The following is a 20,249-nucleotide window of genomic DNA, read 5'->3' as shown; positions in this document are numbered from 1 at the left end:
GTATCTCAGTCCTGATGTTTTGTAGAATGACATGTGTATTTGTTTTATGATACTGAGGAATTGCAATACCCTGCTACAAGATAGTGGTGTCACATAGGTTGTGAAATGAAAATGTTATCAGACAAACTAGCAATTCAGATAAACACAGTTGCCCTCAGTTAAACACAGGCCTTGCTGTTGCCTTGGCTACTCATTTTACAGCAAACTTAATTATTTTTAATTTTGGAGATTACCAGAAATTCCCAGGTCACGTTTTACATTCAGCCAAGCTTCACAGAGTTCTCAGCTACAGTGCACACGTGCTTTCAGGTGTAATGAAATGACCAACTGGCTGGTCTGGAATAGTGAAATGAAGCCAAGGGTTTCTTCTGTGCCTGTCCTGCATCTCTTTTCCATGGCTTTCCACAGGTTATTTTACAGCGTGTAAGAAGTACTACGTGCCTGTTATAGTTAATTGTACTTTCTGAATCCTGTCATGTGTACTCAGAGCCCCGCAGTAGTACACTGATAAAGCCCTGCGTGCAGAAATGGATGTACACACTTAAATAGTTCTGCAAGCAGATGGCTGAGTTTTGCATTAGTATCCCAGATGGGAATATCTTAATAGAGCAGCCACCTGTCCAAGTGATCTCAAGGCTCAGGTCAAATAGTAAATTTTATCTAGTCTTTGGCAGGTGATTCCTGCTGTCTCACAGTCTAACGGATGACTGAGTGCTTCCTGAGCATATACATGCTATTGATTACTTTTGACTTACTGCTTACCTGGGTAACTCTTATTTAAACTCATTTAGAAGAAAAAAGGGAAAAGGGGAAAAAAGAGAGAAGGAAAGAAAAGTATGAAGGTGATGTTTGCTCCCTTCCTCTCCTGCTGAGCTGAGAGGGCTTTCCCCTGTTGCAAGCATGGAGGCAGTGGACTGATGCCCAGACAAGATCAACTTCTTAGAGCTGATGCAATGTGGAAAGTTGTATGTCATCAAGAGACTGAGACTGCCAAGTCAAAATGTTGTAAATATTTATTTACTTTGCCAGAAAGCTTGAGAGAAAACCAAAAACTGATATTCACCCTCTAATGTTATATACCCCTTTGTCTCCTTCATAAAGCATTCCACTTACTTTCCCATCCTTCTTTTTTCCTACAGGAAAATGAATATTGTATCCATCAGTAGACTAAAATAATTATACTTAATAAATTTTTACTCTGTGTAACTTCATGATGTTTGTGATGATTCTTTCAAAGAAAGCTTTTACAATGAAAATTAGAAATGCTCCTTCAAGAGTTAATTTGGGGATTTCCAAGACACTTTCTGATCACTGAAAAATTTTGATGGGTTTTTCAAAGTGTACTGTAATTGTAGCAGTTTTAATAAACTCTGGTCCTGGTAACTGTTCATCTTTGGCATTATTTCCAAGGAATCAAACAACCAAATGTATTGTTTCATAGACCTAAGAAAGAATAGCTGTATGTTCTTGTAATCAAACCATAATATGCTCATTGCGTGACATTTTAGCCTGACTACCAAGCCTGGAATTTTTAGCACTGGAAATCAGATGTGGTTTTTTGAAAGGATAAGGGTTTAAATGATAGTGGTGTGGGGAAAGGCTTAGGCTGTATTTTTCTAATACTTTAAAATGCCTGGTGGTACTAATATTTTAAGTGCTGTGCTGTCAAGCTAAAAAACAGTAGCAAAGTCTCACTTTAGTTGTACAATTTACAATAAGCATGATAACCTGCAAAGTATTTAGCACCACAGAAGTGGTAATGTACAAAGCTGTATGTGATTTTTCTCATAATCTAGTTTGGAATTACAAAACTAACCGAAGTCTGGAATTAAAATGTTAGATTGCCTGTAGAATTGCTCGCTTTCACTGCATCACCCTGTGGAGGTAATGTGTAACATAAATTAAAATAATAGTGGGTTTAGGTGACTTCTTTTTTCTTCCAGAAAATAGTATGCAGTCATAAAATGAGCAGTAGTGTATTTATCAGTCTGGAAAGGGGAAGCAGGTGATGAATGTCATCAAGTCTCTAAAAACAAATTTCAGCTTAGGTTTAAGTTTTTATTTTATTCAGGTTCTTAAAAAACTGAACTTGCCCAGATCATTCCTGAGAAAGCCTTGCAATTGACTTTTAAAACTCTGGAGAAGTTTAAATACTTCTTGGTGGTTATTGATCACTGGGCATTACACAAGGTTCCTGAGACAATTCTGGCGCTTCTGTTATGAAATGTGAAGTGAGTGCACAGGTATTGCCTGGCGGGATCTTGGCAACACTTTGCTTACATCCACATTTATTAATACTCCTGGTTCCTTGAAGCACAGAGATCAAGTTTCCAACCTGCTGTTATTAAAAGAGAAAAACCAAACCTGAAAAGGACAGATTAGTTCACTGAGCCTAATTGGAAAAGCATTTCATTAGAACGGGTCAAAAACCTAGTCAAAGAGGTCTGGCAATCATGGTATAATGGTGCATTAGGGAGTGCTTCTCGCTAAGTATGGTCTACCCGTTCCTTAATTAAAATGAAAATGATTTAAACTGCTATTACTTTGCTGTTTGTTTAACATAGTTAATAAAGGTATCTAATTGTTGGAAAATTGACAAGGTTCTCTCTTAAAAGATTGCTCTCGAAAATAACCTTAATAACTGAGGTCTGAAAATTTGGGGCTTTTTATGACATCTTTAAAAATCCTTTGTCATTTGACATAGCACCAACATAGCTCCTGCTTTCATGAGATCCCTTTTCCTTGTTGCTGGACTAAGTTCCAAATGGGGAAAAGCGACTTAGCTGGAGCTCATTTGAAGCAGGCTCCAACAGCTAATTAGATGTGCTTCAAAAAATACCTTAACAGGTAGGCTTGTTAGACAAGGAATTAATCTATCAAGGGAAGAGTGAAAGAACAGAGACTAGTCTTGGGAGTAATTTAAAAACTGCGGAACAAAAATCTTTGCCAAGTATTACAATTGTGTGCAGGAGCTGGGAGCTGACAGGAGGTGGTGTTGAGAATAGATTCCATAAAATCTCTGATTGCTGCGGTTATCAGGAACTGTTTACTGGAATATATTTTCCTTTTATTGCAGGGTCAGAGGATTACAGAAGTAAATTCACCGGGAAGTGTTTCATGGACCTTGTCTGTCCTGAGAAGTGTCGCTGCGAGGGAACAATTGTAGACTGCTCTAACCAAAAACTCACCCGATTACCCAGTCACCTTCCTGAATATACTACTGATCTGTAAGTGCTGGCTCTCCAGGATGTGCTCAGCAGGGCGTGCTGGTTTTCCTCATTTTTAAAGGCTGTAAAAGGGATGCAGACCAGTTCAAGGCACCTTCTACTTTAATCCCTGTGTGAAAAAGGGGAAGTTAATTGTATTTCAAAGGAGCACCACAACTCTCTTATTTCCTTAGCATTCATGCCAGCTGTGGGGATGAGAAATGAGAAAGACACACGCACATGGCCCTGTGCTGCCTGTGTGTGTGTCTTCTTGAAGTGTTGACCTGTTATGGGGCCCAAGCTGTATGGTTCCTTTCCATTCTACCTATGAGTCCTTTGTCTTTGCAGCTGGTCATTTTTATTTAAGAAATTGATTAACCCTTTTGAGTTAAATATGTGATCAGGAACTCATTCCATCTCAGCAGTGGCTGCTACTTGGGTCAAATGGCTGTCACTAAAACTAATGCATTGTTAAACCATAAGTGATTTTATGGAATTTATTTGCTTTTAGAGATTATTCAGAATTATAAACATAATATACTTCTAAAGAGTATGAGAAAACATGTTTATGACTTAGTAACTGAAGAAGCTGGTTCTTTTGTTATATTAGTAGCCCCTTCAAACACAATTCTATTTTTGTGTTGGTATTCTATTTATTGTACTTAAGGTATTCTATTTAAACTCCCATAAAAAGTTGTTGATCTGAAGTCAAGACAGAAAAATATGAGAGACATCCAGAAACACATCAAAGGCTCTACATAATAAGATGGAGCATGTTATCAGAGAAAGAATTTTGGATCCCAAGCCTGCCAAGACAATGGCCGTTGCATTAATTTTGAAGACCAGTAGAATTTGATGGGAAAGGACCTGAAATCACATCCCTCCCGTTTACATGGACCACAGCTCCAGTTGCATGTCTTCTGTAGCAGAATGCGTGAGGGAGGTTTAGTCATGCAAACAAGGCTGTGTAATGGTTAAAGTTAATAATCCCTTACCCTGTGCATTGGAAGAAGGCATTCTGACACTGTCATTTGGCATTACACTCTTAAAGGCATCCTAAGCTTTTACTATATTCCCTTCCCTTCAAAGCTAAACTCTTTTTACTCTAGGATTCTGGGAGAGATGGCAGATAGTGTCTTGCTTAACAAAGGTCATAGTTCTCTGTGTGGCAGCCCTGTATGTCACAGAGATATGTCTATAGACATCTGTGAAGTATTAAATGTCTCTTTGTTTGTTCCTATCAGGCGTTTGAATGACAATGATATTTCTGTTTTGGAAGCTATCGGACTCTTCAAGAAATTGCCCAACCTCAGAAAAATGTAAGTTTCAGTCACTTGCTTGTTAGAATACATGCTGCCTTGGATTATAGGAAGGAGGAGGGTATGATTTTTTTATGGTTTAGTACTGCCATGTCAGAAATCACTTTTTTAATGTGAATTTAAGGAAACTGAATGAGTTGCCTGTTAGATGGAAATGCCCAGTTAAACCACAGTGACAGATGAAGATCCCTAGGCTGACAGTTCATTATTCTTTAGGCTATATTTCTGAAAGTCTTCAACTCATGGTGACTGAAAGGAATTCTATCCCAGAATTTATTCAGAAGTATGCTTATTGTTAGAGATGGCTACAATGTTTATTAGCATTTTGGTGTTGTCTTTTGAGTGTATTGTGCGACTCCAATTAGTGTGATTGTTTCAATTAGTCAAAGGAAAATAATATTACAAGATATAGATGATGGCAGCTTCTTCTGATCATTATTGTTTTAGAGAGAAGAATCAGTTAACTAATTTAGAGATCAGTCATTCAAATATATCTGTATAATTCTGTTAACAACCTGAGTCCTGGCACTGTACAATGTATATATTTAATAAGAGCTGTGTTTTGGGAAGAGGATAATATGTTAGATACCTCCTGATAGTCTTCTAAATGGATCTTTCTGAAGTTATTTAAAGTTTTAACACTATGTCCCCATTGCTAATGTCTCATCTACCTGTTTACTTTTAGTAAGATTTTATTGCTAGAGTTAAGGTAATTTAGGGAAACCAACCAACCAGGCTTTTAGTTCTGCATTCATTTCATGTGGTTTCTGCTGCCTGGAGCTTCCTAGTCTTTTGAATCCATGTAAGATCTCAGGTTGTTTGGAGACAACTGTAGTGAGATTCTTACGTCAGTTTTATTTCTGCAAGAGTTTCAGATGCAGCACTGTAGGTTTGGGAGTGGGCGTTGTATTTGTGCAAGTACAGACCACCAGACTTGGGGAATTAATAATATACATTAGCCTTGTATTTTATGAATGATCCGTAAGTTGTAGGTATGGTGCATTTAGAAAAAGTTGTTGACATTGTTGAAGTGCTCTGTTGTCTATGTAAGTAGATAGTAAATGGGAATGAAAAATGGTGTATAAAAGTACACACAGATTGGAAAGCATCTGTCCTCATCAAACCTTCAGGATTTAGGATTTGAAAAATGGAGAGGTGATATAGCTGGAATGATTTCTTTCATTTTATTTAAAACTTACCATAGGCAAGTTATGATGCTGTCCTTCCTGTTCCCATCAATCACTCAGGTGGGAGGGGTGCCTTGACAGGGCTGTATTGTTATGCATAAATGTGACATAAAACAGTTATGATAGGGTTTTTTTAAGAGTTTGTTTCCTGTGAAGCAAAAAATCTTTCTGCTCTGTTCTTGGTAGGTGATGAGAACTGAGGTGTACAGGTGCAGTTCAAATGGGTGGAAAAAAGAAGTTGTGCCCTACACCTCATAAAAAGAGTCTCTCATATGGATTTTTAGTGGCAGTCTCCAAGGAGTAAACTGCTCTTTAGGTAATCTTTGTAGTTAAGTTAATTTATTTTTTCCTACCTGATGTTGTAAAGAAGTATCTCAATTTGAATAAAGGGATTTTCTGACATGGGTGTTTTTTAGTATAAGTGGAGCAACATTTCAACCATAACCTTACTCAGTAGCTTGATCCTTAAAAAGCCAGATTAGACTTCTTTTTTCTAATTCTCCTAGTTCCATTTTTGTGAAGGGAAGAGGTTACCAGGAAAAAACAAACAAGCAAACAAAACACCGCTTTCTTTCTATGTTATTATTTGGCCTTTACTAAGTGTCTTTCTGCTAATAATAGGCCTATCTCCCTCATGCAAGAAGGGGAATGTAGGGAAGTAACAGTGGATGGGATTGCCGCTGCTGCTGGTCCTAATGCAGCAGCTCCGTAGGGGTGGCAGGAATGTGATGCGTGTGCTCTTCATTAAGTCTTACTGCTGCTATTAAGTTAAGGAAGAAGAATATTGATCAAACCCCCATTTATCAGTGTGTATAAGGGACAAGAAATTTTACTGTTACTTGATTGGCAATACTGACTCTGTCTCATCATATTCCTTGTCTGTTCAAGTATTAAAGGAAAACAGCAGGTGGAGGAATCTGGAAATTGGATTGCTTCCTAGGCTTAAGAAAACAGTTCAGAGGTTTGCAGTGGCAGACCATTAGCCTAAACCACCTTTTTATTTTCTTTTTTGTCTTTATTTAATCACTATAACTCTCTTTCTTCTGAAATGAATCTGAATATCTGGAATCTGGATATCTGAATCATTTGAATGATTGCCCTCTGATTGTCCTTCATTCAATTTAAGACTAATGACAGATCCGTGTCAAGGGAATTTGCAAATGAACTACTTTAAGAGTATCATGGTTCCACTGTGGATAGTAAAGCTCCAGCATAATTCCAGAGATAGAAGGATTAGCTCTTCCTTCCTCTTCACGAGTGCTTCATCTTGGTGCCTTCTCATCTTACATTATGCTTAAGGGTAGCTTTGGTTTTATCACATGAATGCTGTGAGGTGGTCTGTAAATTGGACCTTAAAGAGGACTCAGATTTTACTTGCATTCTAGGCGTACACTCACATTTGTTCTTTTGTCACTCAAGCTCTGTCAGTCGTCCATGTCTCTGTGTGTGTTGTGGCGTATCACAGTCTCTTGGGTTTTCTAATAAGATTCCAAAGGGAAATAGTCATAGATTTGGCACTGACATATTAGGGTTGCTCTAGTGTGTATATGTGAAAATAGTCTTTAATTATATATTCACATAACAATTTTTAGTTGGACTCTTGTCCCAATCCCTTGCTAGGTTCCTCATCTCCTGATTCAGTGTAATTTCTATTCTCACCATCTTTTGCCTCAGCATAAGGCCAGTGTCCTGTCCTTTTTCTCTCTACCTCCCTCTAGCCACTGACAAAACTCTTATTCTTCTCACTGAGGCTCCCTTCCTAGCCCTCACACACAGTTACTCCACTTCATTGCCTTGAGCTGGTTTTATAGCCTTCACAGATCTCACTGGGGCCCCCTCTCAAGCTAAGGACGTTACTTCTTAATACTGCTTGGGATTGGTACAATAGATACTTGGATAGAGACATGTGCCCAGTCCCAAACTTCACACAGCCTGTAGCTCAGTGTCCTTCACCATCTTGAGAGACATTGGAAGATGAAGAATCTGAAGTGAAAAAAATCTCTGGAAAATTAGCTCCTAAAATTCAGATTTTCCAAAAAATATGTCTTGCAGTCTCCTTGGATTGTGGCAGGAATCTTAAGTCTCTTTGTTAAAGTCTAAGAATTCAGCCAAATCCTAACAGCTTTTCATGGGGAAGATGTATCCTTTGAATAAAACACCTACATGGTAGTTACCAATTAACAAATTTGAAATCAGAATTTATTTGAGTACTTTGAGCTTGTAACAAAAAGATTATCAGAGTTTTGAGGTATGAGAAAAATGGTGTTTTGGTTAGCTTTATTTCCTGGAATAGGTGACCTTCCTTCTGTTTGAAAAAAAAAAGAAAAATAAAACTAAAAAGTATCTACTTCTAAACATGAAAAGGACATCTGACCATACATTCTTTTAAATCTTGCCAATGTTATGAAGTGAATATAAAAAAAAAAAAAAAAGGAAAGTGTCCTATGCAATAGGTGGTACTGCCAACTCCACCTCTAGTATATAATTAGCTTTTGGGCTGTAATTTGTCTGTAAATAGTCCTCCTAAGATGAATCTTATTGTATGATGGGTCAGCTCAGGATTTAATACATTTTAATGCAAACCAAAATTGAATTCTTGATATAGAAATTTAAAGGTCACAGATCCATAACGCAAAGTTATGCCTCATTTTATTTAGGAATTAAATTAAGATTACCCTACTGGTTTTTAAAAGGTTAACATGTCTGCATATGCCCTTTTTTAAAAAAAAACATCAACTTCAATAATTAGCTGCAAAATCCCCTATACATAATGCTATTTCCATAACCTAAATTTTAATCCATCTTTATGTTTAATGCTTTTTACAGTAGAATAAAAGCATTGATGTAGATTCCTGTAGACAGATCTAACCTGGTCCAGAAGTAATTTACTGGGTTCTCCAGTGGGTTTTGCAAAATGCCCTGAACTCTGTGTTGCTTTCATTGCATTCTTACCATATTACCTCACCTGATCTTGCCAGTGTAAAGGGATGACCTGTCTCTGAAAGTCAAAGTCACATTACAGTGACTTCGGGCTCCAAGAACTGTGTTGCTAGTATTTTTCAGGGTGCTTAGAAAAGAGCAATGTGAATCTGCTTGAAGTGCAGGAGAAATACAAGGGTGCATTTCTGAGCTCCGTGAGAGTGGGAGCAGCTCCATGACTTGGGTTTTTGGGGGTATCCTATCCCTGTGAGAAAGAAAGGCTCCAGGACCTGCTGCCCTCCAGCCCTGGGAGCTGGAAGCTTCTGTCTTTCACAGAGGAGTGTGTTGCCAGTGGGAGACCTTCTCACTCAGCACAGCAAGATCTTGCATCAGGCGGGGGTGAGAGGCAACACTACCATTCGCAGAGGTAAGGTTATGACTTTTGTGGAAAGGAGCAGTTCTTTGCTCGCAGTAGCTACCAAATTCAGCATGAAGCAAGCACTGGGGACCCCATATGACTCCCTGAGACTGTCTCAAGTTATTAATCAGTGAAAAAACCCTCCAGTGCTTGGGGACTCCCATGGCAGTGGGAGCCTGGAGGGGTCTTCTGACAGGTTCAAGCTCCAAAACCCCCTTGGTACCTAACTCAATGGAAACATGGAGATCCACTTGCATGCTGAAATGGGATGCTGACCTGTAGGGAGAGGCTGCAGCTCCCAGATGTCAGCTCCAGAGCCTGCCCACTCCCTGGTACCTGTGAGAAATCAGTGGGACTGGCCATTCCCACTGAGATCCCAGCAGCTGTTTCTGCAGAGAAAAAATTGTCAATGAGCTCACATTAAAAATAAAAAGGTGAACTGCCATATACTACTGAGGAGAAAGGGGACTGACCTTTTTTCTCGGAGAACAAGAACAATAAAAAATATTTACCTCAAAACCTGAAAGGGATATCTAAAAGTTCATTCTGTTAAATCTTGCCAAAGTTACAAAGTGAACATAAAATATGGTTTTATAATAGGAAGTGTCAGGGTGTCTTGGCAATAGCTGGTACTGCCAACCCCATCTCTAGTATATAATTGCCTTTGGAGGTTTAATTTGTCTGTAAATATTTCTCCAACATTAACTTGTATGGAGTGTCAGCCCAGGATTTAACACATTTTACATGCAAAATAAAATTGAATCATGATAAAGCTGGCAGACTATAAGTCAGTTTCAAAAACAGAATCTCAAGTTTCTTGGGGAGGTAAAAGTAGTTTGTGTCCTTGGAAACAGCTGTTACCTGCTGTTCTTTCCCCTAAGCTTAAATTTTGCCATGGCAATTGAGGTTGCAGTCATCTGTCACTTGTTATACAGAAGCAGACTTTGTTTTCTGGAAATTATATTGTAGAGAGTGTTGTGGTACATAGCATTTGGGCTCATAATGTGCCTGTCTTTTTTTCCAGTGAGGCCATCAGTCTGCTCTGCTGAATGAATGTAGGAATGTCACTGGGTGTACTTCACTGTTCGTAGTGTTTAAGACTTTAAATGCCATCCTGCTTCTGAGAACAACTCACTTAAAAGCTAGCCAGAAGCTGTAAAACCTTCTCAGCATCCTCCAGAAGAATGCAACGGCATTGGGATTTTCCTCCTAACATATACTTAAAAATTCCAAACACATCATCGACAGAAATATTCTAGGGAAACCCCCACACAGAACAGGCTGTTTGTATGATAAAGCTACAGGGTTCAAGTGAGACCAAGCAGAGCTTTTGCATTTGGACTGCGCTCTGGTGGTGGTTCTTGTGGGAAGGAGCGTCGGTAAGACAGCGATGGATAGCGTGCTGGAATGGTAAAACTGGCCCAGCAGGTACAGCAGGAGGAATGGTTCTGCTAAGTCTGAATAGAATCCAGCTTGTTCTGTGTTGAAGTTATAAGATCAACAGAAATAATAATACTATAAACTGTAGCCATAAAGTAAATAAAATCTGACTGAAAAGTGAGCTGTGTGAACAATGTCACCTTGATAGCTTCTTAGATCTGTTAATTTCCTATTTACAGCCCCACATAAAGTAAACCCAGGCTTTCCGAAAATTTCTTTTGACCTCTTGCCCAAAATAAAACTCTGGAAATAGGATTAAATGTTATCACCAGCGTTAATCAGGGAGTCCTTATGGAAACAGTAACCTTTCTTGAGTGACCAGGTTGACTATAGGTTCCCAGAGGGCATAGGTATCTTGGGAAATATACCTAAAATACCTAAGACTCATTTTCTTTTCCACTGTCTTCCAGTATTTCAAGAAGAATTCCTTATAGAAGCTTAGTGTCGCAAGAGAATGGGGCTTGTTTGTAATGAGAGTTTGCTGTAAAGTCTGTCAGAAGTTTTATTCTGATTAAAAAAATATTCCTTGTTAAGTTCTATGATCATATATGAAAGATTCTTATAGTGCTGGGAAGGGTGGAGTGGAGCTCTCCCGAGTTGCAGAGCAGACAAAAGCTTCACTGCTTTCATTTTTCAGGGTTTGTATCCACTGATTATTTTTGCTGGTAGACTGAAAAGTATGTAATTTCTCATGTTTATTATTCTAGTAGGCCAGACTTTAAGGAGGATACATTTATTTATTTTTTTTAGTGAATGAGTGCTGTCATCTACATTTTTTTTGTTGCATTCTTATACGGGACGCTTTAGTTCAGGAAGACAAATAAAGAAATCCAGGTTAGCACAACATCTGCTTTGACAGTACTCTAAGCAGAATTGCAGGGCAGTGTCGTCTTTACCTATTTATTATTGTAAAGCTTGTCTTTTCTCTGCCTTGTAACTTTGATTTCACCATAGCATTTAATCTTGGATTTTTAGATCTTTTTTGTGGGAAAGGTATATATAATTGGCTTCTTCTGAAACTGCTAGCATATTTTTGGATAACTTTGTGTTGTTGAAATCATTAGACATTATTAACTCAAATGAGTGAAGAAGTTATCTACAGAAGTTCTTTGGCAGCAATTAAAATTCAGATGATTTGGATTGTATAAAGGTGCCAATTCCTTTGCAAAGTATGTCCAGCCTTTTTCTCCAGTATGTGCTCTTTTTCGCCTTGAGTATCTAATCATCTGTTAAAATTGCACCCATGTTTTCATATATGTGACTATCTTTTAGGTGGTAAAAACTAACAAAACTTTTTAACTACAAGTGTAGGTCAGTTTGCAATCTGTGAATTGAAAGTCAAAGTTTTTGTGCATTATAGTAACTCACGCTCCCTTCCCACCACAAATATTTACTTATTTATTCATTTATTTTTGTGCAAATATGCATCGTGGCATGGTCTTTACCAGGAGAGGGATCACTGGGAGCATTTATTTATGCCAGCATTCAAAAGAGATGCTGAGCTATAAACATTTCCACTAGAGAAATAGCTGAGCCCCAAAATTAAATGCATATGTCAGAATATCCTTCCTTGACTTGCTTTGACACTGAACATAAACTCCTCATGTGAGTGTTAGTTAGCACAAAGCACTAAATTTCTGGAAAGCAAAATCTGCATGTAAGTATTTCTGTATGTTTTTGTGTTATTTTTGGCTGATTGCTGGCATACTCCTATTCTTTCTCATCACAGAATGTACAAGAGGTGATGGGCCACATGCTGTAGGGTCCACTATCTGACAGTTGTTCAGCAGACATAAACCAGCATACTCAAGTTTCCCACATGAAACGTATCTCCAAGACTCAACTTTTTTTTTTTTTTTTTATTAAGTGATGACTTCTGCAAAGAGCAAGACCCACATTATTTCTATCTGAGGCCAAGCTGTCCTGTTGCCATGTCTTCTGTCAACTTTTATCCCAACAAGATTGCCTGTTCTTCTGAGCAGAGTAGCCCAGGTGTTAATCTGATACCTTGTCATTTGTTTTATATCACCTGGAATTGGATTTTGAAACTATTACTCATGCTGCGTGTGTACTGGGATCATTTCTGGAATAATGTGCTATTCAGTATGAGTAATAGTGTTAGAATTTGGCATCTTCTTGGGAGTAAGAGCATATCTTTTACTTTCTCTTTTTTCTTGGAGACAGTAAAACAAAGACTAGTGTTTCCTGTGTTAAACCTAGACAAATAGGTTTATTCACCAAAATCTGTACAGGACATGACTGAAGGACTGAGGCCCAATGTTTTAATGTGCTTAAGGCCTTTTATAGAAATGTTTTAAATAATTAAATGCCATTTATTTTTATGCATCTCTAATGGCATTTTATCATTCAGAAGTTTTCTATTCACTGTTTTTTTACAAATATGAAATATTCAAAAGATTAATTTTGCATTTCATCAGAACTTCATTTGACTTTGTAGATTGAAGTTTTCCAATGTTGATCTATAAGCAAACATCTAGAGACTGTATAGGCAGAGTAAATATTTAGAAAATAATGCTGTATATTGCAGTAGCTGTGAAATGAGAATTAAGTGATACTCATTTCGAGTGGTGGTGTTAAATTTATGTGCCTGGGAGTTCATGAGTACACATATTAAAATTTGTATCAGATATGCAGTCACACAGTTCTGTATGTTAGTCCAGTGTTGAGTTTAAAAAGAATAAAGGTCCTGGTACACTAAATGAAAGTGGTCCATATTTCAATGTGTGGTACCTATTTCAATCGTAGTAGCATTAACTGATTCTTGCCAGGTGAGCACCCAGTCCCAAGCATGGTCCATAACTTCATGGACATAAATCAGATGTTAGAAAACCCCACTTATTGTACCCCTGAAACCCTTACAAGCAAGAAGAACATGAGGTGTAAGAGCTGGTGATTCTGTTAATTTAAATACTCTTAATACATCTGGTATAGTTGTGGTTTTGATGAGTGAAGGGGAACTATTTGTAAGTACAGTAGGTATACTTTTGAACTTCTGTATGCTCTCCTTGCTGAATGTCTCTCTAGATAACCACTAAAAGACACATATTCTTCTGATCTTCTTCCTTCCAGTGTGATGACGTATGTTTGGAATAAAACACTAATAATTTTGGTTTTGTGACTGGTTGTGTCCTTCCAGAAATCTAAGCAACAATAAGATCAAGGAGATCCGAGAAGGCACATTTGACGGAGCTTCAGGAGTGCAGGAGCTGATTCTGACAGAGAATCAACTGGAATCAGTTCATGGACGAATGTTTAGAGGCCTTACGGGGCTAAAGACATTGTAAGTGCAAAGACCTGTGTTTCTCTGTTCCTCTGTAAGTTGAGTGGGAGTGCTTAAGTTCAGCAATGCCTGCTAAAAAACCTGTTACAGGGTCTTCCATCCCTGTCATGAAGTCTTCAGTATATTTCCAGTCCTGGGTAGGTTTGAGATTTATCTGCTATTTCTGTGAAAAAACAGAAGCCAAACTGTTACAGGTCCTGCTGACAGAAGGTAGCTGGCCACTCGCTCTGCACATGTAGTAGCCCACGAGCACAGGCATGGCTTTGAACTAGCCACAGCATGCTCTCTTGCCCACACCAAGTACCATACAAAGTATGTGTGGGTATACTATTAATGTGGTTGTGGTTGGTGAGAGTGTGAAGGAGAAGTAGAACACAAACGCATAAGAAATCAGTTTGGTATTACTTTTGTGCTTAAACAACCTTTGTAATTTATTTCTGAGAACTAACACTTATACATAAACTCATAGTACCTAACACTAATTTATTTTCATGTTAAAAGTTATATTGGAAGAAGGATCACAGATGATTTCAGATGGTGTCTAGTCCACCCCGTTCACCATCCTGAGAAGCAGTAAGGGACTAGGCTTCTGGTGACAGCAAAGATTCATGCTAGATGATATGTATGAACTGTACATGAAAAATACCTCTCTTGCATAGTCTTCCCTGCTGTAGAAAGAAAGCACTTGACTAGGTGGATGCTGTCAGTAAATAAACTATGAATTAAAGTTCAATTTAAAATCTGCAATTTATTCATTAGCAGCAAATACTTCTTACGGTGCAAAGTATCACGGTACAATTACTTCAATCCTTCCTCAAGTGTAAAAAGAAATCCAGGTTTCACTTCAAGAATTATGACCTGTAATAATGAATAGGGAACTTATCTTTTGCTGTTCCTTTAACATTTTTTTTTTGTGGTTACAGCCATCTGTTCTTTAATTTAATGTATGCACTTTACTAAGGGATTTGAAAATACTGTCCATAGATACTAAATTAATTTTTATACTGTAAAGCAGCCTGTGGCAGTGCTCCTAAACAAAATTCAGCATTTTTTAATAAAAAGATGCTTAACATTCAAGCTATCCTGCTGACCTGACCTATATTTCCCCCTAGCTGATAAAGCAGTCTAAATATACACAGCATGATATGAGGATCTGTAAATATACGTTTTCCTTCAGGAAGGAGGGCACACAGTACATGGTGAACCATAATACAAACCCAAAAGTTTTGGCTTGAGGGACATATATTTCTATCCTTTAATTGACTTTCTTTGAGCATTAAAATCATTGTCTTTTACAGAGAGGCCACATTGGACAGGGTCATGGTCCAGTTTTTAGAAGACTGTATGTAGTCTGAAGTGTAATAAATCGCTGTGCAAGATATATTGGCATCCAAATTCAGTGATCCCATCTTGCAGTACTACTGCCTGATACTTTGCATACAGAATTGAGAAAATGTTTCCTACTGCTACTAGGCCGCTAAGGGCCTTATTTCTCTTATTTACTACCCTATTCGTTCTAGAGCTTGTGGTCTTGACCTGACTTTTCAGGCAGTTTAGTAATCCACGTGTAAGGTGTGTGTCTCTGTGCCTTGTGACTCTTTTCTGGCACAGTTTCACCCCAGTTGCAATGTCAAAACTTGAGACCATAGTGCCTGTGATGGTAACTGTACGTAGAGAATAGTAATGCAAAACCAGTGTAATGTTCAGGTCTTAAACACTGAGTGTTTGAAATGACACTGTGGATTTCTTCCCAGCCATATCTAATTTCTCGTCGGTGTTTTTCAAGTATCTATTGATGTAGCATCTAAACACCCAACTGGTGGATACCAACCTGAGATTTAAATCCAGAATTCTAAGAGAGTATGAATTTTCATTGTTCACTGCTTGAATGTGATACCAAGGAATTAACCCTCCTCAATTTGGAGGATCAGTTCACTGGAACAGCAGCATGAGCTGCATATATTTTGTGTATTTTTGCTAGTATGCTTTAATTACTAAATAATTTTTCACCTAAGTAGGAATATCACAACTGTGTAGTGATGTTTACAGACCCAGATGTTGATGGGCATGCAGTGTTACAAATACACATGAGCCTTTTTTGCTATGGAGTGAAACAAGATACTACAGTCTTTCAGATTAATTGGGCTTTATCATCGAGTTCATTGTTACCATAACAACTCCGAGAGATGTATTTTCCAAAACGCAGCACTGATTCATCCAGTACAAGCACTGAGCAAAGACCATTTTATTGAATGGTTACTGCTTTCTGTCTTGTCAATTAATGATTATAATGACGTTTCAGAGCTTGTGTTAGGTCTGGAAATCTAAGCTATTCCTTGATTTCTGCTGAGGATGCTGTTTCCTTCCATACTTTTGCAGTGTGAATTACAAAAAACATCCATGATAGGAGTAGAAGTAATGCAGTTAGTATTGCTATTGTCACACATTTCTGGCAGTCTTTCTCAAGTGATCTCTGAAATACATCTTCACTTACTCTCAGACATTTACTAAATTAAGACTTTAGTTTTCATTTCAAGTTTGCCACTAGTCATAATTTTGATTGCATACTATTTTCAAATGTGGAGCTCCCATCAGCTTCTAATGTTGTGTGGAAGAAATGTGGTTTAAAGTCGGATGTTTACACATAGCTGTGTTGTACTTCAGCAATCAATAAAAATAGAGTACAGTGGTTGCCAAAGCATTTGTTGATGCTCTAGATAAAGGACCTCCTATCCTGAAATTATACCCCATCCCAGTAGTTCCTAATTCCCTGTTTTAATCCTTGCAGGATGCTGAGGAGCAATTCTATCAGCTGTATAAACAATGACACCTTTGCTGGACTGAGTTCAGTGAGGCTTCTTTCTCTGTATGACAATCACATCAGCACTATCACCCCTGGAGCCTTCAGCACATTAGTCTCTTTGTCTACAATGTAAGTTATCTTTTTATGGTACAAACGTGTCACAATGCTGTTACTCTGTGCTTTCCTTTTAAGACAACATTTGAGTTTTAAAATCAAACTAATTATTGTTTACATATGGAAAACCTCATTTAGGGAAAGAAAACCCCATCCTACTGAAATCTCAGGTTTGGAGGATTTAGAAAAACATTTGAATTGCTTCAGCTGGAGTGGCTGAAAAAACTTTGAGGTTGCCAGCCTCAGGCAGGATGACTGTTTTGCTGTGTCATAGCCTAGTGCAGTGCACAGTACAAGTTCGTGTAAAACAGTCTCTGCAGCTTCAGAAGTACAAAGCTTATCATACACTTCAGCTCCCTGAAGCTGCTTTACTTTCAGTAGAGTCTAGTTTTGTAAGAACAGCTTTCTTGGATTCCAGTTAAATTAGTTTAATATCAGAAAAAATCTACTAGCTAATGCTTAGATTTTCAGAAGAGTGTAAGAGGGCAAAATACTGAATGTGAATTTGAAAATCGCAACCTAAGGTTTTCTGGTAATTCTCTTACATTTTTAATCCTTCTTTGAAGTATTTCCCTTGCTTCTTAAATATGTTTACATGCTTTTTGTAGTGGGTCCATTTTAATAAAGTACAGACTGATAAATGTAGAAAGAAAGTCTGTTCTTTGTTTCCAGCTGTGAATGGGGACCCTGATGTTGCTGTTAATGGGAGTTGTCTGCTTATTTCCCTTCACACTGCCCTGAAAATACAACCTAACTGTCCAGTCAAAATAAACTATTGGTGCTATTGCATTTCAGGTTTTGAATGCATTCTCCATCATGTTTGGGGGAAGAAAGAAGTGTTGCATCTCAGCTGTTTTATTCTTCCATTTTGTTGTTCTGACTTTTCACCAGCAAATCAGTTATCATTTTGGCATTAGTTCCATGCATCATAAAGAACCCAGACTTTTCTTCCATTTACTTTCTGTAGTCCAAAAAGCCTTCTTGAAATTGATGGACAAAGAGAGAAACAGAACCAGATTATTTTTATTGACTGTTTTCGAGTCGCTGGTCAAAGCGAGTGGTACCTGCTGAAGGCTCATTCTCACTGTGCTGCAAGCAGAGTGCCTGCCCGCTCCTCACCCAGCTGTCTCTGCGCTTCCTTCTGCGCATCCCATAATAGCTGTGACTCTCTGAATCAGTCTATAAAGTCCCTACCTTGTTTGCATAGAAGCATCTTTGTCATGTTTTGTTAAAAGATAGCCCATTTTCTTCTTTTTTCATCTGTGGATAAAGATTATGACAATTTCTAGCAACAACAATTAAAGCTGCTGCTAATTACAATGCATTGCTTTGGCACTGACTTATGATCATGTTGGGCATGGCAGGTTTCAAGCTGTGTCTTGATGAAAAAGTTTGTTCTTTGACACCTTTTCACTCTGTGCTTGATCTACAGACAGGAGAAGATGTGCTTTTGACTTCTTTAGACATCGGTTTAAGGCCATAGTGATATTTCACATATAAATGCAAAATTCAGATTTGTTCATTTCCTAACCGTGCTCACTTGTAGGTGGATATATTAGATGACAACACTACAGAAGATAGATAGTATGACTGCTTTTCCTGTTCAGCCCACACTTTGTGAGTTAATCGGGTATTGTAATGACTTATTTTTGCATCTATTAATGTGAGACGCAAATTCATACAAAGTTTAACGTTTCCATTTTTATCTTGGCGTATTTACAGCACTAAAAAATTATTGCTCCTTTTGTTATTACTCTTTGTGAGTCAGCCTCACTGATATTTTCAAAACATGGACGGATCTGAAGATAATGTCCTGACTAATGGTTTTCAATAGAACAACATCTATTTTGTAAGTTATTGGTAAAATAATAGTAGTTTTTTATTTGTTGCTAGTCAAACTAGGTACTGTAGCATCCTAATTTGAAGTGTGCTTGCAGTTCTGCATACAGAGAATTCAGTCATGTGTTTCAAGTGGGCATATTTGCAAGCAGAACTGGTTTTCCATGAATTATTATTATAATAGCTGCATGGAGCTAATGCCAGAATGATAACTGGTTCATCAGAATAACATGCAACTACTCTAGTATAAACTTAACCTGAATTCCGGGATGTATTTTTAACCTAATTTCAACAACATCCAGATGCGTTTCAACATGTTTTTCTAACAGGTCACTAGAATCCATTTAAATAGTTAATATTCTATGGCTTCTTTGCAATTTTTAAGAGACACTTGTAGTAGGATATGCATATTTTATTCCTCAAGACTTCTGTTCCCCCTTGATTTTAAAAATATGTCAAGGTCCTTGAGTAAACACTTCTGAATTTAATGTTAGTGTGATATCTTTGCTAAAACCTTGATTGCTTCATTTCTGTTTGAGTGGTTAAATCACTATCTTATGTGTAGGAACTCTGATTAGTAATTATGAATTTTTATAACAATTTGTCTGCCCAACATTACTGTTTGTGATTTGAGAGATCCACTTGAATAGACAGATTTCAAAATAAAGCTTTTGCAAATAATTGGCCTTTCCAGGCTTTCAATTGCTTTTCAAGTGAATTAGGGAATCTCTTGTCCCACGTGATACTTTATAGAGAGCCTCGATCTTACTTTTTTCCCAAAAGTTGCATCACAGTTTTGCAATGGAAAGAGCATGTATGTAGGGACGTCTATGAACTTCATACCACATTAAAGCAAAAAATCACTGCTCCACAGTTGGACAAAGGGCAAAATTTAGATGTTGCTAAAGTGGCAGGAGAATGTGTGTAATGCATGACAAGATAAATTTGTCCTTTTTTACCCAGAGTTATATGAATTTTGAAGCAGTAATTTGTTTATTTATTAATTTTATATGTATCACCTTACTTGTTTCTTAGTTCCTATGAAAAACATAATACAAATTCTAATTCAAGGATTTAATGAATTTTAGGTCAAGAAGAAAATGAGGATTTGTGGATAGTTACTGCTGCTCAGCTAGTGAGCAGTAATGCATTAAGTCAAAGCAACCTTCTCTCTGTAGAAAGGGATAATTACTATTTTGATGGGACCATTTTGTAGATCGAACATTTGAATGTTTCTGAAAGTTTTTGATATGTTCTGGTAGGATGCTCTCTAGGTGTGCAAAATTTTCTTTACATTCAGAGCTGCTGGTTTTCTAGAAACCTGGTTATATACACCTGCTGTTTGTTTCCAATTGTGGGTTATTTCATTCTAAGGATTTGTTTCATGGAAGTTGTTCTGTGAATATGATCTCACCCTTTTCCATCAGTGGAACAAATGGCCTTTGAAGCATTGGTTCACTTAGCATTGGAGCTTTGAACACTCTGTTCATGCCAAAGAATGTCAGTATGGAAAATATACAAGGCATCCTGCATGTGGTCCCATTATGGATTAAAGAAAATGGAAAACAATTCAGAAGGAAAGTAACTAGAATTAGAGTAATGCTTTCAGTGCTTTTCTTCACGTTCTGTCTGAAAGCTCCTATGTAACCTGTTTGTTTTCTCATATTATACAGCAAGTTAGCCTTGCCTTTGAATCCTAGTCA

General features: G+C 37.7%; 1 protein-coding gene across 2 annotated transcripts in view; it reads left to right on the top strand.

The window, feature by feature from the left end:
- The window catches only part of SLIT3 (slit guidance ligand 3), a 528,498-nt gene that overhangs the window by 399,207 nt on the left and 109,042 nt on the right, over window positions 1-20,249 (top strand). For both annotated transcript variants that reach the window (XM_074838539.1, XM_074838540.1), the window contains exons 15-18: window positions 3,077-3,227; window positions 4,451-4,525; window positions 13,647-13,790; window positions 16,579-16,722. In XM_074838539.1, the coding sequence (XP_074694640.1) occupies window positions 3,077-3,227; window positions 4,451-4,525; window positions 13,647-13,790; window positions 16,579-16,722 (514 nt within the window). The remainder of the gene's footprint in view (window positions 1-3,076; window positions 3,228-4,450; window positions 4,526-13,646; window positions 13,791-16,578; window positions 16,723-20,249) is intronic.

This window comes from Strix aluco, chromosome 13, assembly GCF_031877795.1.
Source record: "Strix aluco isolate bStrAlu1 chromosome 13, bStrAlu1.hap1, whole genome shotgun sequence".
NCBI lineage: Eukaryota > Metazoa > Chordata > Aves > Strigiformes > Strigidae > Strix > Strix aluco.
The sequence above is the reverse complement of the archived record's forward strand: the minus strand, read 5'-3'. Positions and strand labels throughout refer to the sequence as shown.